Here is a 26,855-nt window from a genome sequence, read left to right as displayed (position 1 = left end):
TCTCCCATGTGAAGGAGACTCAGGAGGTTTCTTTTGGTGATAATGATTTGGCTAGTACTCCTGTTTCTACCAAATCTGTTGACTTGCCTGCTGATGCTGGGGTTTTGCCATCTGCTAGTTCTGGTGAGGCTGTGTTTGTCAGATTGAGGCGGACTGGTGATGCTGGGGTTTTGCCTTTGCTGTCCGTTGGTTCTGGTGAGGCTGAGATAGTGGTTGCTGGCTCTCACTCTCAGGATTTTGGTGCGCTGGATTGGCATGTTAAGGCAGTGCATGTGGAAGAGGGATGGATTTCTGTTAAAGGCAAAAAAGCTAAGTCCTTTAAGCCTTCTTTTGATATGATTCTCCGATCCCATAAGAGCAATTCTAAATGTAAACCTTGATGGTTCTTGGGTAAGGGATGGTTTTTGGTTGGTTGTAGGTTGTTCTTTCTGCAACTTTGTTGTTTTGTATTATGGGTGTTCTTTTTACCCATGTTTGTCTGGTGCTTTCCTGTTCCTTTTATTCGGACAACTTTCTAGTTGAGGATTTCAGATCCTATCTTTTTCTGGTTGTAAAGGGTTTCGGGTCCCTTCAAAACCTGTTTTTCCCCTAATAAAAAAATTGGGACTTTGTGCTTGATTTGGGCCCATGGGGTGCCTAAGAGACAACACACTCAAACCTATGCTCCACCAAGTTTCTGGGATGGGGATGGCAGGGATATGGGGACACATTTCTGGGATGGTTTTTAAGGTTATTTGTTAGGGGATGGCAAGGGATAGCTATTAAAAAAATAAGGAAGTTTCAAATATTTATATGATAACATTGATCAGGCATTCATCATAGACGTTATAGATTCTTTGTGAGCATGGATAATTGCATAGATGCACTACTCGCCAAAAACTTGGCGAGTTTTTGGCTTAGGTGAGTAATTTCGCCATTGACTGGCCACAAAATCTCGCCGAGTTTTTGGCGATTTTTTCACAAAAACTCGGCGAGTATCTAGCAAACACTTGGCTGCATAAAAAAAAGAGATCCAAACACATCAAAAAATCATCTAATTTTTTTTTTCAAGTTAGTCTAATTCTCTTCATCAGAATATATACGTGAAATATATTTCATGTATGTATTGATAGGATGTTTGAGAGTGGTTTCAGATCTCTAGGAGTTATTATGCAAATCCTAGGTTTTAGAAGATCTTCTATATTTTCAGACTTAGTCAAATTTCAGTAATCAGTAGGCTCCTTTCAGCATTCTCTAGCTCTCTCTATCTCACTCACTCTATCTCCCCCAAATTCTAAACCTATCTATCTCCCTATCACTCTTCCTCTATCCCCTCTCTCTACCACTCTCTCTCCCCCAAGATCTAGACCTATCTCTCTACCCATATCTCTCTCACCCTTAGACCCTCGCGAGGGGTGCTACCCTCAACATCATTTTGGCGAGGTGGAGGAGCCACATCGGACTCCTAGGACTAGACCCTCTAGTTCTATCTCTCACCTAATTTTCACTAGAGTTGGGAAGAGGAAGATGTAAAATGTTTTGATGTAGTATTTACTTTTAGTTTTACAAAAACAATTTGCTATTTCATTTTGTTTCAGTCTATCAGCCATCAGCATTCCACAAGAGGATGCCATTTTGTACCCAATTTGCATTTAAATCAATCAAATATATCTAGAGTCTAGACTCAGCTTGTTTCTTTTGTGTACTCATTTGTTGACTCATTGGATGCATCTCCTTACTGAATTTTGCAAAAAAAATGCATTTCTAATTAAATTTAAGCAAATTTTTTAAGTTGCTGAGTTTTGCCGAGTTTTCACTGAGTTTTTTTTTGGGGCCTTGGCAAGTTTTTGTTTTTGGTAAGTAGCTCAACTATGGATAATTGGATAGGAATTATGGCTCTCTCTCTCTCTCTCTATATATATATATATGACTTATGAGCATGAGTTAATAACGACATGCCTAATTGTTATTGAAGTTTTCCTGAAGCCTTCAAGAGTGCATGTTCTGCTGTTAAACTCATTAACAACGAGGAATGGTTAAGTAAAAAGATAACTGGTTATGTTCCAATTTGACCTCAGCTGGGATACTAATAGATGGGATTGTTGTATGAGTTCTGTGCAGGGCATGATTGATACATTTTTGCATTATGAAAGTGGCATTTCCTGCTGACTATGACTTAATTCATATTTAGCAGTATAATGACTGTATCCTGCCAACTTGTCTTTGCAGTTCTTGTATACTGAAGAAGTTGTCCAATGTATGAAACAAGATAATCCTTGACTGTGACTTCAACTGTGAAGATGCAGAAATCTGCAACAGGGGATGTGTATTTTGTAGATTTTGTGATCATGATTAATCATTGGTCTACTACTTGATCAGACTTATTGGTTGGCAGGGGTTTGGGGGCAATGCCCCCAGTGGTCTTGTGGGGTTCTGCGGGCAGCACTTCCAGCGGGGTTGAGGGGTAGTACCCCACATGGGGGTAAGGGACAGCTATTGAAAAGTTGTAATTTAGAAAACGAAGAAGTAACAAAAATGTGCCCGAGTATGTTATAGGGGACAGCTAGCTTGGCCCAAGATAGTTGGGGGATGTTTGGATGCCCCTTGGCTATCCCCTGAAAGAATTGTACATATTAGGTACGTTTCAGGTTTTTTTGTAAAATAGGGGATGGGCGGGGATGTTTCTTACTGGTCCCTGTGTCCCTGAAATGTCCCCTATGGTTGATGGGCTCATATTTGGCAGGGGATGCAAACTTGGGGAGCATCGACTCAAACAGATGCAAATATGTTGTTAATGGAAGTGGATGAAAGAATGATAGTGTGTAGATAACAATATACAAAGTGCTTATATGAAGAAACTACAAGAGCAATAGAACACCATGCTAGAACTCTAATGCCAAGTTTTATTTTGCAAGTTCAATGAATCTATTTACAACTACAAAGATCTGAGAGGTTGGATGTCATGGGCCATGGTAGCCAATAGTAAAACTTGCAGTTTGACTAATGGAAATCAAAGTTATAAGATGTCTGTCAATAACTCCATGGCATTTATGCTGATTATATGAGCTCCATTGACCTATTTTAGTCCCCAGTCTACATTTATCCAATATAGTAGGAATACTTTTATTATCTCATGGTGATGTTTGGTCAATTTTATTTTTGTGGAGGTAGTATTCTTTCTTTTTTTGTCACAATCTCCTCGAATCTGATGTAGTAGGTATACTTTTATTAACTCATACTGATGTTTAGTCAATTTCATACTGATGATTGGTCAATTTTATTTTCGTGGGGGTGTGCCTATTGTGACATGGCATGTACGAGTCAAAAGTTTGACCAATGAAAATCCAGGTCCGAAGATGACTATCAACTGCAACTTGAACTTACTCAAGCTATTTCAGGGCAGAAGTAGCATATTAAGCTGGGCTACCCCAAGTTTAATGGAAAGATGCTTTATATAGGAAGGATTCAATGATAATATGCACAAGAACTTTTCTTCTCACATATCAGAAAGGGGGTCAAAGAGCAGCAGACTCAACATCTCACTACATCTAGCCACTTTGGGAAACTGCCCCAGCATTTGCTTCATAATTATACAGCTTATCGCCAATTCAAGATATTTAAAATATGTTTTACTTCTTGTTTTCTATCATTGAAGGTTTACCTTTTGATCACCTCTTGAATGGCTGGCCTCTTTGAGCTTCAGCACCTTTTGTGATTCTCGTGAAGTTTTGCAATTCTTATGATAATCTTGTGTGGTTCATATTGTTAGTTTGCATGTTCTTTTAGGAGTCATGATGTGTCCTGAAAAGTAACATGTTTGACAAGTTTCTCTCCATAAACTTTGGTTTGTTTCTCTTGTTTTGAGTTACTATTTATTTGTGCAGTGTACATTCCTCTCATGTCTCATTTATAAGATGGCGGTAAAGAGGTGCTTGTGTTAATATTTTCACGAGGTTCAGCAAAATGATCCTTCATGGTTGGCTATTTTAAATGCTTCCATTTTAACTAGTTTTTTATTTTTCATTTGGAATGCAACTGATAATAATTGTTGCCTAAGGGCTTCATAAATGTTTGAAGGGAGTCTGTTTGTCCTTATGGTCTATTGTTACAAATGTATGCTCTTTATATGTTTTTGCCTTTCAAATTTCAATATCCAGCAGGTCAGTTTTTTTCCAATACCTGTTGTATTGGAGTTTTCGTAATCTTTTTTTTTTTTTTTTTGCATTTGAGCAAATTGGTTTTCACCTCATGAACTGATTTCTTTAAAGTGAGTGTTTTAAAAGCTTCATCTGGTTGTTGTAGTGCTGATACTTATCTGAATTTCCCTATCTGATAATGCCAATATAGAAACTGATGTGTTAACTTCTTATCATCTCTTATCATCTTCAAGCAGGCTAATTGTTTACTAGGATTGCTGTATGGCATCATTCTTGTTTGGATGGAAAAATCCATTCATTTTCTTTCTGGCTTTTTTGTAGAGCGAATTATTTTCTCGTTGATTGATAGATATGCATTATTCATGTGATTTAGGATCTCTGTTTTGTTGTATTTATTTTCATCTTTCATATGTATTTAAGGAATTTAATGCTAAATTTTTATCCCTTAATCATGGAGAGTAGAATCCATTAAATTTCAGCATGGAAGCCATATTTAAATAAGATGAAAGCCCTTGCTGCCTTGGTTATTATGGAAGTTAATTATCACTTTGACAAAATGTCATGGACTTGAAATTCAGTTTTACAATTGGGTTACATCTTTTGTTTCAGTGATGTAAATGTGTATTTCATTGCAATGCATTATTTTCATTTTTGGTATGAACTTGATGATATAGAAAATTACTTGATCAAGTAAAAAGGCAAATTTTCTAGCTACTATGCTAATTGCCTTTGTGTGTCTCAGTGACACGGATTGCCCTAGTGTCAAAAAAATGTACGTAGAGACTGGTGATGTTGCAAGGCTTCCACTTTTGTGTCAATACCCCCTCAAGGTACGCACTACAATGCTGCCAAATAAGTATTTTCCCTCTTATTAAAAGCAGAAAAATGCTTTGCCTTAGTCATTTTTCCTGATCTAACAGGAATGCTGTAGCTTCAAGCATATTTTTATCCATTTTATATGCTTTTTGTTGCTAACTGTTAGATATTGGCAAGAATTTTCTTTTTTCTCTGCAAATCCAGTTGATGATTGTACTTTGTTTCATGTTTCTTCTGTAGTTTCAATTTTTGTTAGCTGATCCCGACTACTTGACATGCAAGAAGAAAGTATGTCAAAAGTCCATAGGAAGATGGTGCTTGTGGTCAACCTGTAGTGGAACTATATCTGCTCGTGTTGTGAACATCAGAACGGACATTATGGTCATGTTTTTTGGTGGCGGGTTAGATTTCCCTTGCATTCTTGCAGACTCAGAAACATTAAAATTTGCCAATCCGAATGCACCATTATATGGCCATCTGTCAAGTGTGGATTCATCATCTACTGCGGTAAGCAGCCTTCACTTACTTCTGAGCTATTGTTCATTTGGACATTCTTTTTTTTTGGACCTATAAGAAGCATGTTTATATGGGAAAAAGTCAGAATATGAAATGCTTGGCTTCAATATGTGGAAAGGTTTTCAAAAAGTTTCTTCCTTTGTTTATTCCTTGATCTTCAAGTTGCAGACCAAGTACTTATGGAGAAAGTAAAAAAGGTAACTTTGCTTTGCTGGTTCCATATACATTGCTTATGTGCATAAGGAACATCCTTATGCCACTGAAGTAAGTTGTAGGTATAGCTATACTTTATAGCATGATTTAGGGAGGTACACTAGCAGCGGCAACAGTGCTAAAATATTGAAGGAAAATAAACAGCCGGTAATAACTTGCAATGAACAGTGCCGCATTTAGCATTTTAGATGTATAAAGATGCATGGAAAAGATGTGCAATCTGCTGCAATGATTGTTTGTACGCAACCTAACATTGTAATATGTATATCTTTAAGTAATTTTGTCTGACAACAGGAACAGATGCCTGTTGAGATTCTTTAACCCCTAACTTTGATTGCTTGGACATGTGTCTGTCCTCCTCAGGTGAATAAGAAAGTAAAGCACTGCTGTTGGTACTGGTATCTTCAGGGCATTGTCACAATTAGAAAAAAAGGAAATAAATTATATTAATGTCCATGAATGCCTAAGAATACTGCCAAGGGGACTGGAATGAACATGAGCTACAATAGCAAAGAACTAGGGCAAGGAGGGGGCCCTAGACTTGAACCAAATACAATAAAGCAAGAAATGCAAGAAAAAAAAGAAGAAACAAATGAGGGTGAACCCACAACCTAGTACAAGCATAAATAAAAGAGAGAGGGAAAGACCCAATAAACCAGAGGAAGCAGATGAAGACCACCAAGGCAGGGAACCAAAAACCTCAGGTACCAGTATTCTGGGATACGTTGGAGGACCCAACTGTATTATCATTGATCAATATAGGACTACCAATGTAGAGTTTGAGGATGCTTGTCAGTGAAATCCAGGGCTAAGGGGGCCAGGCTGGACAATCCAAGGAGGCAGCTGATTCCAAATAGAACCTCTCCTAAATACCCAAATCTAAGGAACTGTTGGTGGTAGAGAAGATAATGCGAATGTGGGCATGCGCTCGGGATCTGTGCCGTGAAAAAAGCACCCAGAGAAAATATGTTTCAAAGATACTATGTAAAAAAATACCCTGCTGATGTTCTTGATTGGACAAATAAGGCACTCATAGAGTTAAGATGTAAAAAATCGATTAAGCAAACAATAGAAAGGAAAATGATATCTGGGAACATGCAGCAATGGATTCAAATTTTAGTTGGACATTTGCTGGAGGTTTAGTAATAGAACAAAAAATTGAGTTTTTTATGAAGATAAAGATGAAGTAATTAAACAAAATTTTTGAATTATTTTTGTCTTAAAATAAATTATATTTCGTCTAAGTAAATAACAGAAACTACATAGATATCCAATAAGGTACAACAGTGGGTTCTTGACATTAATTGTTTTGCAATACATGTCTTCTACTTGAAGGTAAGGTTTGAGATACTGAGTAGTGCAGGTGTCTTTGTGTCCTAGATTTTCTTTCAACAAGGCTGAAATCTATATAGTGAATAGGAATTTCTGGTAAATAAGGTGCTTTAGGGGTAAAGTTGAAGACCCATGGATAGATTATTCTTTTAATGATTGGAGGGCAAAGTAAAGAAAGTGCAATTAACCTAAATTTTAATAACTATTTTATAACATAAAATGTTGGAACCATTACCAAAATAGTCTCACAATATCTTTTTGTTTCCCCATTTTCTTAGCAGAAGGTATGGATGGTTTTAATATATTTTTAAAACTTAGCTTTTGTTTTGATGATAAGAATAAACATTGTGAAGACTGTATGATGAGCACTTTTGTTCCTGCATATTTTAATTTGCATTTTCTTTTAGATTGAAGGAAATATTTTCCAATGTTTTAACTTCAGGGTCTTTTTTCTTTTCTGTGTTTCATAAATTCTTCCTTTTCTATGGGGTAGGAGGTGTGGAGCCTTAAGCTTAGTTTTCACAACCAAAGGATATATCTTTTATCAAGTTTATCCAGTACTTGCCCCCAGCCTTGTCAGTGGTGGTACACACCACCCAGAAAGTTGGGTGCAGTATATTCCAGTTTGAGTGCACCCTACTCAGTAGATTACACATAATCATGTTTTGTGGGATTTGAACCTGAAGCTTCTTTACGAAAACTTGGATGCTTTTACTGCTTGAGCTAATCCCATTCAGAATTTTTTGTTGAATGCTATTTTCATTGCCATATTCCTGAATTCAGACTCAATAAATTCTGTGGGTGATGCAATAAATATATTTTTTCTTTTATTATTTAATTATTTTAAAATTTACCCAAATCATTAAGGTTTCTGTTGTCAAATTGTTGCCAACATGTGATTTCTCATTGTGGGTTTAAATCGGGCAAAGCCCCCCCAAGATGGGTACTAGGGCGAGGTATTCATTAGAGTAGCTTGTAACAGTGACTGGGTAAATTGAAGAAATTTTTCTGATTATTTAGCCCTTAATTGGACTTGCTCCTAGCAATTCTTTGCCTTTAGTGGTTTGTGCAATCAGTTGTGATCTAGTTAATCATTTATTGTTTTTATAGACATTCATAATATTTCATTTCATCCGTACCCATTTTTTTTCTATTTTTGACATGTATTCTTTTAACAAGAAACCAAGTGAACTGTAATCTGCTGTCCATTATCTCAGCATTATTTTCCAAACATAATATACCATAATTTTAGTTGCATGTTTTATTTCTTCAAGAATTTTTTATTTGAATTTGAAGTTATGACTGGTCCTTTCTCTTGCAGATGAGACTGACTTGGATCAGTGGAGACAGCAAGGCACAAAGTGTACGCTATGCGGAAGGGAAGTTGGCATTATCAACTGTAGCAACATTCGCCCCAAAAGATTTATGTGGTAGGTGATTAGCTTTTGAGATTTGATTTGACATTTAATTTACAGAGGGAAATCTGCACTCTGTATTACTTAATCCATGTCTATAAAGGAATATTCAAGTTGTGGGTAGAACATCATATTACAACCTTTTAAGCAATAAAATCTTTTTTTCATAAAAAATTATTCTACAGAAATCCTTCAATAATGTAGTGTTTCTTCTTTCAGACTCATTTATCAATCCAGCTCTCAATTTTGGATGGCATAATCCAGGATTCATCCATATGGCATTGCTGAATGGCCTTTCCCCTTCAAAGACATATTCATATGAGTATGGAAGGTAAATTAATCAAGAGTTTACGGTAGTGAAATTTATATTATTTTCTCATTGTACCATTTTGTTTTTTGCTTGCTCAATCGTACAAGTTCAATGATGGTTTGAGAAATGATAGATATTGGCTATTCGATTGAAAATTGAAGAGGCAAATTAGTAATTGGTGTATTTTGATTTTGCACATTAACAGTGATGAAGTTGGATGGAGTACTGTAAACAAATTCTCTATGCCTCCAGCAGCAGGTTCAAATGAGTTAACATTTATCACATATGGAGACATGGGTAAAGCAGAGCGTGATGGTTTTGGTGAGCATTATATTCAGGTGGTAAAACATTCTTTCATTCTGTCACTCATGTTTAGCCTTCTTCTAGGTGTACCCCAAGTATAAACAAACAGTCTGAATGTGAAACATCATGTATGAAGGCATGACAATATCACAAATTTAATCTTAAGTTGTTCATCAAATCGATAGATTCATTACAACATATAGCTGCAAGCACAGACTGTAACAATTTATTTTCCCCACTTTGAAATATAATTTAATAATAAATAATAATAAAAAAATTAAAATACAAAAGAATAAAAATAAAATAAATTAAAATATAATTAAAATTTGATTAAAGTTAATGAATGGTCAAAAGGCATGAAATGATAAGTTGTGACTCTCCCAAATATGAGGTATAAAAGGGAGAAGAGAACTCATTTGAAGGGGGAATAATTTGGAAATCAGAAGTACAGATCTGATCTAAATAAGGAGTGCAGATATGATTGTGAAAGGTTGTGTCCCTTTCAAAGGGCAGAAATAATGAAGAGTTGAACTCTTTCAAAGGGTGCTAATGGTGAAAGGGTGTGTCTCTTGCCAAAGGGCATACATGATGAAGAGGTGTGACCTCTCGCTCACATTGAGGGATATAAAGGAAAGGAATCGAAAGCCTCCAGTGATATCACAATGGATCAAGTCAGATCAGAACTGTTATTAAGTTACAGGCAGTAACATCCTTGTTCTTGGTGGTATGCATGGGGATGTGCTTAATGTTGGTTGAAAATTTTGTACACTTGGGAAAATATACAAAATTGTGGTTTCAACCACAGTGTGTGAGTAAAACTCTCCTAATTAAGGGAAGGCTCCCCCTATCTACAAACTAAACTAATCTAATATGGGTGGGACATCAATCGTACTTCTTCTTTCAAGAAAAACTATACTCTTTTCTCTTCTTTGAAAAGTAATAGCAATTGGAAATAAATAACAACAAATACAGAAATGAGGCTTCTTTGTAGGATTTTTGGAACATAAAGGGAAGCAAAGTTTCTATTAAGGCACAAAGACCTCCGTCACTTCCCCGGGACGGGAAAATAGAAAGAAAGTTCAAAGTCTTCAACTATCTATTCTCCTATCAACCTTTTTAGATGATTTTCTGCTAACTAAGCACAATATGTAGCAACTCAAAGTCTAACTACATGATGCACTTCACCTTACATGCACAAGTCTTAGAAATAGAAGCAGCACAAAGTCTACACGCTATCTTCTCACCTTAGCTTTCCACACTAGTTTCAGATATGATAAGCAGCTCAAAGTCTGCAAGACCAAATCTGAAAACCAAACATGTAACTCTAAATACAATTAGCAGCTCAAAGTCTGCAAGATTGAATTTAAATCCCTCTTTCACAATATAACAAAACTCACAATCAACTTCAGAAAATGTTGTCACATAACAACTTGAATTGGCACAAAGTCTCAACACAACTTGCCTCTTTTATTGAAAGCAATCTGATTTACATCTAAGCTCAAAGTCTTAGAGTGCACATACAAATTGGCAGAATTTTGTTGCATTGCCAAAAGATATCAATTACAATAGACCCCCTCAAGTATTTATAGGAGAGGAGTCATGAGAAAAAGGTGGGAGCAACTAACTTGAGAAATTCTCTCAACCACCAAGACTTATTCAATAAATAACTATGACTTATTCCAACTACAGTCCTAATTGAACTCAACTTGTAGTTGCTTTACATGTAATTACAAAAGTGCAAGTGATGAGTTAACTTGCAATTACAAAGTTATTTTTTCACATGTAACTTGTCGAAACAAAATTACAAATGCACAACTAAAACTTTTCCACGTGTCTAAAGACACAACTCCAGCTGCATCATCCTTTGTCTGTGATGGCCATCATGTCGCTTCAGGATGCTAGAACTTGAAGTATTCTGGATTGGTAAAGACATCTTGAACCGGAACGAGAACTTGCATCCTTATCTTCTTGCTTGAGGTAGTACTAGCTTTTCAAGAGGGAAAGGGCTGCCTTCCTCTTTTTATGTCATAACCATCTTTGTCTTGAAAGCATTCTATGCTCTCAACCATGAATTGTTGTTGTATCTCTTCTTTGTATCATCCTCCAATCTTGAAATCTCCTTGCAAAATCAGGCCCATGCCTTAATCCATTGATTTGGTAGATTGTGTGTGCAAACAAGACTGATATGGGAAGGGATAAATTGATGCAAAAATGGGTTCATAGGTGAATTTCGGGTTCTGGAAGTTGCATTATATGTGTGGGAAAAACAAGAGCATTAACTTGCAATTGTGGAGAACAAACATGCAATTTCATATGCGTAATGGGTAACTACAAGTTTGCACTTGTAATTGGACCTTTAAAACTCATTTACAAGTGTTTTTTGAGTGCATTTTGGACCAATTTCGGGTTCTGGATGGCTGACTGCAGGTAGACTTTAAATGGGAAAAATGAATGAAGGTGTGAAATGAGTGGATGAAATGGTGGGAATGGTATGTATGGATGATGGAAATGAATACGAGTGAAAATGAAAAGATTTTGGGAAGATCAATCTTCAAGAAAATGGGAAGAACTTTCAACATGTAATCAAGTTTTAAAAACCCGATTTTGGAAAGACAAGCTTTTTCCAACTTTGAAACTTGGAATTTCACCAAAAGATGGTTAAAATATTACAACCATAAGGGAAGATCAATTATTTTCATCCTACTTGTAATCGGGATTTAAAATCCCGAATACAAGTAAAGAGGGAAAATGGGGAAGATCAATGCAATTCACAAATTGCTTTCCAAAGTTGGAACAAAGGGGAAAATCTCTCACAAAACCGATTTTAGGCAGAACAAAACAAAACATATAACTATCATGAAGAGAAAGAATCTCTTATAGACAAAAGAAGAAGATTCAAACCCTAGCCACGTTTTTGAAAAAATGTCATATGTATCAAAATGCCCATTAAAAGCATGAAGAATCGGTCAAGTAAAGCACCCAACCTCCACGCATAGGCAAGACAAGCCAAAACAATTTAGGAAAGACAAGATTCGTGGCACTTGAATGAGGCAAATCATTGTTGAAAATCTCGGACTCGCCACGGACTCGGCAAACCAAAAATTTGGACTCGGACTCGGACTCGGACTCGTGAAAGACTCGTGAAAGACGCGGCAAAAAAAAAACCGTAGTTTTACAAAAAAACATAAAGAAATTAATGCATTTAGAGAACATAAGAGCCATAATTGAAACATTACACATGTCATATGATCAACAAATGCGCAATATTTGCAATTTCATCATTCATACTCATAGTTCCAAACTTTCAACTCTAAAATGTATAATACCGAGATTTCTTCAATGCTAATTATGTTGTTATATGGAGCCTAATCAGACTTAGAGGTTAAATTTTCCCTGCTTCCAACAGCGTAGTTTCCCCCTATATTTTTAGACGGGGGTTTGGGGGCAGCGCCCCCAAGTTGGGGTCAAGGGGCAACGCCCCTTGCGCGCTCCCTGTCGCAATACAGGACGGGGTCGACGGGCAGCGGCCCGCGAGGCCAAAAATACTTTTATTATTTTATAAAGGCGTCGGGTGTTATTTTTCTATTGGCCCACGTCTAATTAGGGTTACCCCTTAACCCCCCAAAAAGTCAAAAAGGGGGGGAGTTACGCCAAATGAAGGCAAAAAAAACGAAAAAAAACTCATTTTTAAAGCTTGCTTGATGGTTTTTCTGGGTCACGCGAGTCCATCTGAAAGACTCGCGAGTCCGTGCAAAAGACTCGCGCGAGTCCTTGCAAAAGACTCACGAGTCTTTCAAATGGACTCGCGAGGACTCGCCTCGCGAGTCCTTGGCGAGTCGACTCGTGGCTCCCACGGACTCGCGAATCCGTGGCGAGTTCACGAGTTTTAAAACTATGAGGTAAATCATGGCATTTTTCAAAAACATTTTTGCTGTTAAAACACCATAAAACCAGCGATAATGTCTTCCAAATGGCGTGAAGAGAGTTGGAAAATGCATGAAAATAGCAAGGAATCCAAAACGCCTTCCTCCTCCTAAGATTTCTCCACAAAAATCCGTGGAAATTGTCAACAAAATCTTTTAATATTGCTGGTCGGGTTTTTGGGAAAGAACAACAAGTTTAAAATGCATGCAATAAGGAAAATCGGGTTTCTTAAACCTTTTTACATGTTTAAAATGTTCACTTTTCCCCTCATAAGGCAAAATCGGGTTTTTGAGAGCAAACAACAAGTTTAAAATACTTGTAATAGGGAAATAAAACTCCCATTACAAGTTTTAAACAACTCAACAAAAGACTAGTAAAGGGAAAATAAAATTCCCTTTACAAGTCACAAAAACAACTTAAAAATAAAACTTGTAATAGGGAAATAAAATCCCTATTACAACTTAAAGTGACTTTATAAAACTTAAAAACCCCTACCATAACTTAAAATCACTTAAGTGGAACTTTTTAAAAGAATTACAAGTTTTATTTTAACTTTATAATTTAAAGTTCACTTGTAATATGCCCAAAAAGTTCCTACAATGACTTAAAAGACAAAAACCAACAAGGGGGAAATAAATAGTAAGTTACAAGTTCTATTTTTTCATAAAGTGCACTTGTAATTAACTAAAAATTTCCCTACAACACTAAAACAAAGGAAAAACATAAAACTTGCAACTTAAGGAAAATTTCCCACTTGCAGTTAGGGAGAAAAAACCCGAAATTGAAAGAAAGACATAACAAACGAACTCAGAATGCGACGAAATTTGAAACACGGTTCGAGGATGGACTGAGGATTAAGACAGTCCAAGGGCGAAGGAAAATTCTGCCTTGGGAAGCATGCCATAGAGTAAAATCTTCAACCTGCAGTGACTGTTCTAAAACCCGAAATTGCACAGAAAGCTAGGAAAAGGAAGACTAAAAATCACCAAAACTTGGACAATGATGGCAAAGACACCCCCCAATGATTTGACACTATCAAATGTGAGTTTTGAACCTCGTAAAACGTGCCTTGGAGGAAAAAATGACACTTTTTAGGCAAAAATTTGTAGGGGTTGTCACATTTTTGAGAATCCAAAAATGAGGACAACACGTAATATGTATGCTTAATATTATTATTAATATATGAAGCCTGATAATGTTCTTATGTAGAATTTAATAGTAATATTAATATAGACTGAAATATGTATGACAGTCATACTTAATTTCATATATATTCATAATACATTAGAAGTTAGTGCACTCATAGGCCATTCCTTAATCATTCGCTATTGCTCCTCATGAGGATAGGTTGGTTTTGTTAGGGAGAGGTGGAGTAATACCTCACAAGATAGGTAAGCCCAAGATCAGGGGCAGCAACATACTATCTTTGTTTTCATTTTGACTTTGAAGTTTGAGACTTTGAGTATTCTGACATTATATGATACATTGATACAATGATAATTGAATCTTGATATATATGATACGATACTTTAAGTCTGTAACTTTTCATTTTGTTGAAACTTGCAGCATTTGCTTAATTAAATATTTTGATATATGATATGATACTCGATAGTGATACTTTTCATTGTTTCAATTAATTATATCTATTAATGTATGAAATTGAAATTTGAACTCTCATTTGATTCATTTGATCATGATGCTATCCTATGTTCTTATCCTATGATGATTCAATTTGATTCATTTGATGCTATGTTCTTAGTTCTATGATGATTTGATGAATAATCATTGGCTCAATGATTTTAGAATCTAGATTCTGATTTATAAATGTTATCATGTTGCTATGATGAATGTTATTTTGTTACAATGTTATATAAATATGTAATTCATGAATATATTTAAATTTCAGATTTCCATATATATATATATATATATATAGCTGTTCCCAGCCGTCCCTTTCTCCGGGAAAAAAAAAATCCTGGAAACCCGTCCCCCTGTCCCCTCATATCGGAAACTCGGGGTAACATAAGTTAAAACCATTGGTCTATTTAGGGTTATAGAGGACAAGAACACTTTCGGATTCCCTTTGGAGATCAAGGACGAAAACCCTTGTTTCTAATCTTGGGTGATTCCATTTGGGGATCACAATTGCCGATTGGGAGTTTGCTACAGTATTTTCTGTAGTTCTGCTACAGTGTTTCTTGCTACTTTCTGGACATTTTATTTGTAGTTCCAGCAATAGGACAATTTAGATTTTTGCAAGCAAATATCTGTAGGATCGTTGCTGATTGACGTTCTTGCTTGTTGATTTTAAGCACCATTAATTGTTGATGTTGGATTTGTTAGCCGCACTAGTTTTTTGTTCCCTTGCAATCTTATCATCCCCCCCACAACATTAGAGGAGGGGCATTTGAGAATACAAGGAGAATGCAGCAGTTGTAAGGAATTAAATCTGCTATTTTTTTATACTAGGGTTTGTTATTTTAACTTATCCAGTCATCAAACTACCACATCCCTCTACATCATCATCACTGGTTATTACAAGCTTCTGTGAGTTTTATTTATTAATTTGAATTGAAATAGTTCTGAGTGGGTATTATAGTTATTTGAAGAACAAGTGTTGTGGTTGTAGTTCTCTGCAAATTACAACATTAAAGCAGTAAGGTTTTCAGATGGATAGTTCATTATGGCTTGTAATTATGAAATACAACTTAGTCTGGGCAGTAAATTCAGTTTTAAGTTTTAACTTCTCTTGAAAAATGATGTAATCAAAGGAATGAATTTTGTGTGTATCTGGCTGTTCATGAAATTTCAATTTGTACTGTTTATAATCAGCATTATTGTTAGACTAGTTGTTGGTTTGTTTGTATAGATTTTGGGTTCAATTACTCAGAAATGACAAAAAGTATAAAAATTTAGAAAATTTGTAAGTGTAACATTACATAATGCTTTTACCTCTATGAGCATCACCTAGATGCAATATGTGCTAGTGGATCGTTCATACTCATGAAATATGGGTTATTGAATTTGATTCAAAAATTGTGTAGTTGAATCTTGATAAAACATCATAATGTCCTAGATACTTTTAAGAAAAAACAAGGATCCCCCTAATTAAAATATAACTCCAAAGTTAATTTTTGTTTGTCTTTGTCTTCTAGTTCGTTTTAGTTGATAACTAGGAAGTCCTTGAGAAATTTTTTTCTTACCTCTTCTTGGGAAATCCTTACATCTAAAGTGTCTTTTTGTTTAAACTTGTATACCACCCAAATCAATAAAATTTGGAGTAATTTATGTTTTGCATCCACTTGTCATTGTGGAAGCTTTTTGTGTTCCTTTTATAAAATTGTCTAGAAAGTTAGTTTGGACTAGAAAATGCTCATATTTTCATGTTTCAATATAATTTGCATTGAGTAGCTGGGTTTTCGCCTTGGAGTGTTTTGAATATCGGGTTGTTGTGAATTATGGGTCATTCTTTAATTTGTTTAATCTTGCGTCCGTTTCCTTTTTCAAAATTAATTCCCAAATTTTAAACTCTAGTCTCTCCAAAGGGACTTTGAACCCAAATTGTTTGTTCAACTTGGTGAAATACTTTTCACTTCCACCTTTTAGACTTGGAGCTCTTAGATATTCCTTATCCTTCGCAAACAACTTTTGGATTTGAAAGTCCTCCGAAATGATATTGGCTAATTATTTCACATTTGGATTGACTGTTATTATTTCTTGGATGCTATTTACTCCATTAATTTGGTTGCGTTGAATCTGGATGACTTTTGCAGTCCTAGGAGCCAGTTTAGATTAAACTTAAAACAGTGCGAGACACGCAATGAATTTCAAAGAATCGATTGATAAATCAGAATGAGCAAGACGCTCATAAATAATACAAAGCTATTTACAAGAATAGCAAGTTTCTAATAAGAAACTGCTGAGAAGATCGAAGACAATCTGTCAAAAATAGAATATACATTGAATGAGCATTAATACTAAAATTAACATATTTTAATATTCTATTACCCTCCCTTGATGCTCAATCTATTAACTACACCTATAGACCCCCTGAATTTTACAAATTTATCAGGACCAAGGGGCTTGGTGAAGATGTCTGCTGGCTGCTCCGAGGTAGGAACATACAGCAACTGGATGGATCCGTCTTCAACCAGCTGTCGAATATAGTGACAATGCGTTTCCACATGCTTGGTTCTTTCATGGAAGACTGGATTCTTGGTGAGTTTGAGCACTCCCTGATTATCACAGAACAAGGGAGTAGGACCTGCCTGGGAGACATGCATATCCGCAAGCATTCGTCGAAGCCAAACCGCCTCACAAGATGCCTTAACTGCTCCCCGATACTCTGCTTCTGTCGAGGAGAGAGCCACTGCCTGCTGCTTCTTACTAGTCCATGTGACAACACTAGATCCCAAACTAAACACATACCCTGCTGTAGACTTACGGTCATCAACCGAACCTGCCCAGTCAGAATCTGTGAATAGCAAGTTTCTAATAAGAAACTGCTGAGAAGATCGAAGACGATCTGTCAAAAATAGAATATACACTGAATGAGCATTAATACTAAAATTAACATATTTTAATATTCTATTACCCTCCCTTAATGCTCAATCTATTAACTACACCTATAGACCCCCTGAATTTTACAAATTTATCAGGACCAAGGGGCTTGGTGAAGATGTCTGCTGGCTGCTCCGAGGTAGGAACATACAGCAACTGGATGGATCCGTCTTCAACCAGCTGTCGAATATAGTGACAATGCGTTTCCACATGCTTGGTTCTTTCATGGAAGACTGGATTCTTGGCGAGTTTGAGCACTCTCTGATTATCACAGAACAAGGGAGTAGGACCTGCCTGGGAGACATGCATATCCGCAAGCATTCGTCGAAGCCAAACCGCCTCACAAGATGTCTTAACTGCTCCCCGATACTCTGCTTCTGTCGAGGAGAGAGCCACTGCCTTCTGCTTCTTACTAGTCCATGTGACAGCACCAGATCCCAAACTAAACACATACCCTGCTGTAGACTTATGGTCATCAACCGAACCTGCCCAGTCAGAATCTGTGTAACCACTGAGTATAGGATCAGAACTCCGAGTGTACAGAAGTCCATAATCAGGAGTGCCACTCACATAACGCAGCACACGCTTCGTTGCTAACCAATGATCAGCCTTGGGAGCTGTCATGAAGCGTGAAATGTAGCTCACTGCAAAACTGATGTCAGGTCTAGTGGCAGTAAGATAGATGAGGCTGCCCACTAGTTGCCTGAACAGAGATTCATCCACAACTGGTGAGGATGACTGAGCTGAAAGTTTGAGCCCGGGTTCCATAGGAGTAGAGGCAGGTTTGCAATCCTGCATTCTGAACCTGTCCACAAGACTTCTGACATACTTGGACTGAGAGAGAAAGATACTGTTCTTAGTCTGCCAGACTTCAACTCCTAAGCAGTAATGTAGAAGTCCCAAATCTGTCATATCAAAGGTGCGGCACAAATCCTGTTTGATCCCAGTGATCAAATGTGCTGAACTGCCAGTAATGATTAAGTCATCCACATAGACAACCACAAACAGAATATCATTACTAGAATGCTTGATATACAAGTTTGCATCAGATGGACTCCGCTGAAAGCCATGATCTGTCAGGTACTTATCAATTTTCATGTACCAAGCCCGAGGAGCTTGTTTCAGACCATAGAGTGCTTTGACTAATCTACAGACCTTCTGTTCTTGACCAGCAACCTTGAATCCTGGGGGTTGCGTCATGTAGACTTCTTCCTGTAAGTCACCATTCAAAAAGGCACTCTTGACGTCCATCTGATGGACTTTCCAACTGAACTGGGCTGCCAAGGCAAGAACGAGCCGTATGGTACTCATTTTGGCTGTAGGAGCAAAAGTCTCCTCGTAGTCAATGCCTTCTTTCTGTGAGAACCCACGAGCAACAAGACGAGCCTTATACTTGTCTAAGGTTCCATCAGCTTTGTATTTTACTTTGTACACCCATTTGCAGCTAATGGGTTTCTTCCTTGAAGGAAGATCAGAAAGGGCCCAAGTGTGATTCTTCTGAAGACTCTGGAACTCAGCTTCCATAGCCTGTTCCCACTCAGGTATACCTTTAGCCTCTGAGTATGTCTGAGGCTCAAAAACACTGTGTATGTTAGCCATGAGAGCAAAGTTGACTGTATGCTGCTGTTTGCTCTTATTACGGGAGGTTCTACCCTCAATGAGCTCAGTATCCCTGAGATCACCAATGGTCTTGGCCCACCATTTAGGCCGGAGAGTAGAAGTGCGAACATCTGGAGGAGCTGGAAGAGGCTCAGGATCAGGAACAGGAGCAGCAAGAGGAGGATTATTCTCCGGAGGAAACTCAGGTAGTGCATCATCGAAAATAGATTCTGCATCATCCCTCCCATCAGGCGAACCTAATGGAATAAGAACACTGTGAGGCTGATCCTCAGAACTCTGCTCAGAAGAAGGGGATTGAAAGAATCCTCTGTCTTCATCAAATACAACATCACGACTGAAGATAAGACGTTCAGTGTCTATATCTATCAGTCTGTAGGCCTTATGGTGATCACTGTATCCTGTCATCATGAGTTTCTGACTTTTGGAATCCAACTTGGAGCGCTTAGCATCTGGAATCCAAACATAGGCAACAGAGCCAAAAACCTTCAGGTGGCTGATCTGAGGCTTCCGACCAGACCAAACCTCTTTCGGAGTCTTCCCCTTAACAGCTTGAGTAGGAGAGCGGTTAAGAAGGTAGACAGCAGTAAAGACTGCTTCAACCCAATACTTATTCGGAACACTCCTGTGTTGTAACATAGAGCGAGCCATCTCAACAACCGTACGATTGCGACGCTCGACAACACTGTTTTGCTGAGGAGTGTAGGGTGTAGTCAACTGGCGTTTGATGCCATGGGTATCACAGAAGTTGGAGAATGCAGAAGAACAAAATTCCCCCCCGTTATCTGTCCTAAGAGTAATGATACTATGTCCAAACTCTTTTTCAACAAAGGACTTAAACTTCTGAAAGATACTAAATACATCTGATTTATGTTTAAGAAAGTACACCCACATCTTTCTACTAAAATCATCTACAATAAGCAAAAAATATTTGCAACCAGTAACAGAAGATGTATTCATAGGACCACAAATATCATCATGAAGTAATTGAAGTACCTTAGATGCGCGCCAAGACTTGCCATGTGGGAATGAAGTCCGATGCTGTTTGCCAGCTTGACAGGCGCCACATACTCCAAGATGCTGAGTCTGAATATCAGGTAACCCTGAAACAAGTCCCTCCCGAGACAGCTGAGAGAGATACTGAATGTTGAGATGTCCATATCTCTGATGCCACAAAGTGCTAAGAGGAGAAACACAAGCTGCCAGAGCCACTTCAGGAGAATCACCAGTGTCAAGAAGCCTATATAGACCATGATCCTCTAGACCAACAACAACAGTAAGACGAGTCTCCCGATCAATGATGGAGCACTTGTGAGCACTGAACACCACATCTAGTTGAGGAGAATTCCTCATAATCTGGCTGACAGAGAGCAGATTAAGTTCCATTCCAGGAACATAGTACACATTCAAAAAAATGAGAGTCCTGCCACCAGACTGTATCTGAACAGTGCCTCTGCCAACAACTGTATACTCCTCACCTCCGCCAAATACAACGGAATCACTGAAAGGTGAGAAGTCTGTAAACCAGTCACGCCGATGAGAAAAGTGACGTGATGCACCAGAGTCGATGTACCAAGCAGAAGACCTGGCATGATCTGAGGACCTCTTAGCCATAAAGGCATAAAAGGCAGACTCCTTCTGCTCGGAATGTTCCGCAACATGCGCCTTCTGGTGTGACCCTCCCTGCTTTTTTTGTTCAGAAGCGAGCCTCTGACGGCAATCTTTCTTCATATGGCCGTACTTGTGACAGTAATTGCACTGCACATTCTTCTTCTTAGCTCCATCCTGTGTCTGAGAAGAGCCTTTCTGCTGAGAAGACTGAGAGGACTGAAATTTGCCTTTATCCTTCTGAAAGGATTGAGCTGTGAAGGCATTTTCCGAGGAGGCTGATGTAGTACCACTACCAAATTGCTGTTTCCAGCGATCCTGTTGTAGAAGTTTGGTGCACAATTCTGAAAACTTCAGATCAACATTAGTGGAAGTAATATTGAGGGTTTCAATGAAGTGTTCATACGATTTCGGAAGACTTTTTAAAGTGATTACAACCATGTCTTCTTCCTCCATAGTCTGACCAATAGCTTCGAGTTGATCTCGAATGTCCTTAATCCTCGTGAGGTGCTCCTGTAAGGACATACGTTCGTCCATCATAATGGAGAACAACTGATTCTTCAGAAAGAATGCTCGGCTCTTGTTGGATGTCTCATGCAATTCCTTCAGATGCTTCCAGATGTCAGAAGCTGTCTTGCTGGAAGGAATCTGCGGTAACTGATCATCAGTTACTGAGAGTTTGAGAAGCATGACTGCCTCCCGATTGCGTTCATCAAACTTATCTTGATCTGCACCAGGTGTACCAGGACTGAGCTCTTTTCCCAAAACAAGCTGGTCAAGACGCCTATATTCAAAAATGGTCAACATACGCTGTTTCCAGATGTTGTAGTTGTGACCATTAAAGCATTGACTGCCTTCTAACATCAGATTGGTGAGAGAAGCCATTTGCACGTTTCCCAAGAAAAAATTCCTGGCTGACCCAGAAAAATCCAAAGACAGCCCATAAATGCGTGCAAAAAACCCAGAAGGATTCTCCTGTCAGAATTTGGATCCGCGGGCTCGAAAATCGAGGCATGAAAATCAAGGCACCCAAAAAAAACGGACGACTACCCAGATTAGGTTTCGAAAAACCCACCAAGAATCTGCAAGAAAAAAATTATTTTCGATAAAAAAAGGAGGTAAACACCTCAATCGAAGATTACAGAGGTCGTGGGCGCCATTGTTTGCACAGAAAATGACATTGGCGTTGCAGAGAATGGCGAGTGACCAGGTTGCAGGTGCCGAAGCCACGCCAGGAATAGGTCGCGACGCCGGAGGTCGCGAACAGGTGAAGTGGAGGTTGCAGGTGCCGAACAGCGCCGGGAACAAGTCGCAGGTGAACGACGCCGGAAACAGGTCTGTTGCAGGTCACGGGGGCGGTGGAGGCGACGCCGGAGTGAGTCCGCGACGTCGCACACAGGTCGCAACAACGCGACAACCCTTGCAGGTACAGAACACAGGTCACGGGGTAAAACGCGACACCGAAAGACGACGACCTTGCGCGAACACAGGTCGCGGTAAAACGCGACAACCCTGCAGACAGAGGTGGCCGAAAAACGACGATCCTGCAGGTCGAAAAACCGACGATTCTACCCCAGAAGCCAAAAAAATCTTTGATAAAGTTTTCCAGAAAAATAATTTCGAAAATTTCCACTAATTGGAAATTAGGATTAAAAAAATTTCTAAAAAAAATTCCTCCTATGGCTCTGATACCATAAAACAGTGCGAGACACGCAATGGATTTCAAAGAATCGATTGATAAATCAGAATGAGCAAGACGCTCATAAATAATACAAAGCTATTTACAAGAATAGCAAGTTTCTAATAAGAAACTGCTGAGAAGATCGAAGACGATCTGTCAAAAATAGAATATACACTGAATGAGCATTAATACTAAAATTAACATATTTTAATATTCTATTAAAACTTACCTTCGAGCCTTCCCTAGACACAAAGTGATCTCGAATGGAACTTAAATTTGGTATTGGATCTACTTTGAGATTTGAAACTGTCTTTTAGTCTTAGGGAGCTTGACCATAGATGCAAAACTTGTAGAGCACTTGCAAAACTTTTGAGTCAAAAACTGCGGTGAGCCTAAAACTCACTAATGATTTTTTTAAAACTACTGGTGATTTTTGATAAAAAAACTTGCCAATAAATTGCTTAAAACTCCCAATTTTTAATAAAAACTTTCCTAAATGAGTATAAATTCATTTTTTTCGCCTAATGTGAATTTTTTATGATTTCTGCATTTCAGGCACACAATTGGCGATAATTTGTGGCAATTTTGGGCACATAATTGGTGGTGCAAAATACACAGGTTTTCATTGATTTTTTTTCTTCCTTTCCTTGCAAATCAATTGAGCCGAGGGAAAGTCTCTGCAGGCTTGAAATTTCATAGTTTAAACTTAAAAAGTTTTTTTTAATATTGTAAGTTAAACATTCAACCCAAAGACCATAATGGATAAATCTTTTCTATGTTGAAAGTGTTGATTCATACTTACAGATCAATAGAATGTTGGGTATGGAAATTATATCAATTATTTGTATTTTTGTTCATAATACATATTGCAAGTTTAAACGACCTGCAGGCTGTAATTTTCATAGTTTAATATCTTTGATTCCTTTCTATGCAAAGGCTTGAAAGAGTTGAAATCTGAGAATTGTTGAATTTTTGCAGTTATAATTCAATCTTGCAAGTCATATAAACTTACAATATGAACACAATTTCAATTAAATGACCCGCAAGCTTGAATTTTCACAATTATAACTGTGAAAATTCAGTCTCGTGGGTTGTTTAAACTTGCAATATGAACAAAATTTAAAAAAAAATATAATCTCCATCTCCCACTTTTCTATTGATCCCTAAATCACTACTTCTAGCATAGAAAGGATTTATCCATTATGGTCTCTTGGCTCGTTTAAAAATAAAAACATCACATATATTTTTTAGTGCAAAACAGAGCATATTATTGACATAAATCATAGTAGGAATGCAGAAGATGGCATCAGAAAAGTGAAAACAGTAGTGATCTTGTAATACATTACTTTGTAATTTCCAAATAAATGTAGATTGGAATATGGAAATCTTTTATGCAGCAATTCTTATATTTTAATTTTTTAGGTTTAAGTTGCTAACTAGGGTATTATTGATTTTTTTCTATTAACTTTTATTAGTTTTCTTTTTTATTTTTTCTAAAAGGAATATGGCTCTCACAAATAGAAAAATTGGTGGCAAACCTAAAGATCCTTGTTGGAAACATGGGGCACTAGGTCCAATGTGAGGAGAGTTATTTTTATTTGCTATACCAAGAGTATGGTTGGAGTACCCAAATATCACCTTGCACGGATCCCTTGTTGAGATGTTACATCAGGTACAATAGCTACTCCGAAGGTTGAGAAGAAGGTGAAAGCACTCCTTGCAGCATGACCAAAGGAAAGAAAAGAAAAAGACAACAATGGAGGCAATGGCAACCCCAAACCTAGTTTTTAGTGTTACAGAGCTAGAGGGAGATATGGGGGGCTCTTATTCCATTTGGCCATGGATACGAGGATTAGGCAATGTGAGCAGCCATAGTTCTAGTTTTTTTGTTCAACACCCTTGGTGCGCAACCTTCATTGAAAGGAATTGCATGGAATAAAGAATTGCAACATGAGTTTAAGTTGGCATGTGCAAGATTTTGGTACTACAACAATATTTTGTTTAATGTTGCTTCGGGTCCTTATTGGAGTAGTTAGTCAATGCATTAACTGTGGTAGGTAAGGGGTTCGAGGCACCGAGTCATCATAGTTGAGTGGGTCATTGTCGTAGGATGAGGCCCAAAATACATGCCTATTAGTTGAAAAGCAAAAGGAAAATTGGAAAAAGAAAGGCAACACCATTTTATCTAATAGGTGGATGGATGGTAGGCATAGGACGTTGATCAACTATTTAGTGGCTTCAAGTGGTAGTTAGTCTTTTTGAAATCAGTTGATGTCGCCAATAAAATGAAAACTGTAGAGACCTTGTGCAACATGTTGCATGAGGTAGTGATGGAGGTGAGAGAAGAAAATGTCATTCATTTAATTTCAATTAGTGACTAACAAGGAAGCTGCATTGGTGGCACTTAATAGAGTTCTAGAGGCAATGAACCCAACATTGATTTGGAGCCCTTGTGCTCACCATCTTGACCTACTCCTTGAGAACATAGGGAAACTATCCTTGAGAACATAGGGAAACTAAGCTGGCTGAAGAATGTGGTTTAATATGCAAGGTATATCACAAAGTATATCCACAACCACACGTGGCTCCCAAATCTTATGAGAGTGCATTGATAGCAATGATCTCATGCGATCATAATTCACTCTTTGCCACTAATTTCTTCATCTTGCAAAGTACATCAGCTTCATTGGCCAACCTTAAGTACATGTTTGTGAGTGAAAGGTGGTTAGGAAGTCCTTATTGCAAGAAGGCTAAAGTAGAGAGGAAGTCATAGAGGAGATCACCAATGTAAATTTCACTCCAGTTTCTATTTCATTTTTAATTTTCGTATGTTACAATTTGTTGATTCTGTAAAACATTGATATTTAGTTGTTAAAATTGTTGGTTAGGGTTCTACAATTGGTGGTTGGAGATGACATATGAGGCCATGGATAAGGCCAAAGAAGCGATTCAACATATATTTGGGTTGAATAAGACCAAATATGAACCCATATTGTGCATTATTGACCAAAGGTGGAATTGACAACCCCACCAACATATTCATGTTGCTGCCTACTATTTGAACTCCAAGTTTTTTTCCTCCTCTTCTTTCAAAGCAGACGTAGAGGTTATGCTTGGCCTCAACAAATTATTTAGAGAGTGGTTGTTCATGAGAACCTTTGAGACCCCATACATAATGAGATAGGGGGCATTATTTTCTTCAAATTTTTGCATTCATAGGAGAGCTACTCTAGAACTAGGTAAAAAGAACATTTATGCTTAATTTAATTTATTATTTATTTTAAGTTTTAAGTTTATAATAATCTTGACAAAGTTATAAATGTTATCCTTGTTGATTTGTGGTGGGAATATTATGGTGTGACAATGCCTTATCTTCAAAAGCTTGTCTCCTAGTAGGGTTGAGGGGCAGTGCCTCTTGCAGAGTGCCTTTGTTAAGGCCTTCAAGACCACATGGACCTTCATGGGGCATACTATTTCTCATAATTATATCAATTTGTTTTTCTTGACACTGAACCTTCATTATTTCTTAGCAAATCTTCATTCTCCAAGGAACTAATGATGAAGCTGTGGAACTTGATAGGCCTAAATGATGGTGACATCATCATTTTAATTTATTTTCTTCTTTGTTTTTAGAAATTCCTTACAACATTCATGTTGTGATGTTTTCACACATCACCCCATTGCAAATGGGGACCCCCTCTTTTCGCCGATTAAACCAAGTCTTTTGTGGTCAGTGTCATCTCTCGACCCTAAGGAATGAGTTATAAGTTCTTGTTGGTCTGGATTTTGGCCTTTGGAGGTGATGAAATGCCTAAGTATGGAACGCATTTTAAAGAGTATAGAGCCTTGACAGTTGTTGTCAAGTTGAGAATTAGGGTTTTCAAAATATTATAAAATTGCATTGTGTTAATTGATTATCCTTTGAACTTTGCATTTCGTTAATGTATATTTGAGTGATACTTATGTTTTCTTGTCTTTTCAGGACTGATGCGAGAACAAGACTTTGGATGCTAAGAAGAGGACTTCGTTAAGTGGGTGATATCATCGTCCAAGGAAAAGATTGCAATTATAGAACAAGGAATTCACTAGCAGAAGGATGAACTGATGGAAATTTGACACTGTGTTGAAAGGTTTGCATGAAGGAATGAAATTGAATAGCCAAATTTTGGCTAAGTATAGGAAAAATCCTTCACAAAGGTGGATTTGTGCTCATGATAGAAATTCCTCGTCCACCTGTAATTTGCGCCTAAGGAAGCAGTTCAGTTTATCAACAGGATTTTGTCCTTGGCAGGATTTCATCCCCAAGGAGAAAATCCTCCTCAAGGTCTTATTTGTGCTCTAAGAGTCAGTGCAAAGGTAGGAAGCAGGAATTAGCACTTACTATTTTTAGTAAGTTTAAGCACATCCCATTTTTGGCCAGTTTG

General features: G+C 37.6%; 1 protein-coding gene across 1 annotated transcript in view; it reads left to right on the top strand.

Annotated features, from left to right (window-relative positions):
- The window catches only part of LOC131062533 (probable inactive purple acid phosphatase 27), a 78,780-nt gene that overhangs the window by 2,901 nt on the left and 49,024 nt on the right, over positions 1-26,855 (top strand). The window contains exons 2-6 of the mRNA XM_057996228.2: positions 4,879-4,966; positions 5,193-5,459; positions 8,335-8,443; positions 8,648-8,759; positions 8,944-9,076. Of these exons, the coding sequence (XP_057852211.1) occupies positions 4,879-4,966; positions 5,193-5,459; positions 8,335-8,443; positions 8,648-8,759; positions 8,944-9,076 (709 nt within the window). The remainder of the gene's footprint in view (positions 1-4,878; positions 4,967-5,192; positions 5,460-8,334; positions 8,444-8,647; positions 8,760-8,943; positions 9,077-26,855) is intronic.

The sequence above is a fragment of the Cryptomeria japonica genome, chromosome 1, assembly GCF_030272615.1.
Source record: "Cryptomeria japonica chromosome 1, Sugi_1.0, whole genome shotgun sequence".
Lineage (NCBI taxonomy): Eukaryota > Viridiplantae > Streptophyta > Pinopsida > Cupressales > Cupressaceae > Cryptomeria > Cryptomeria japonica.
The sequence above is the reverse complement of the archived record's forward strand: the minus strand, read 5'-3'. Positions and strand labels throughout refer to the sequence as shown.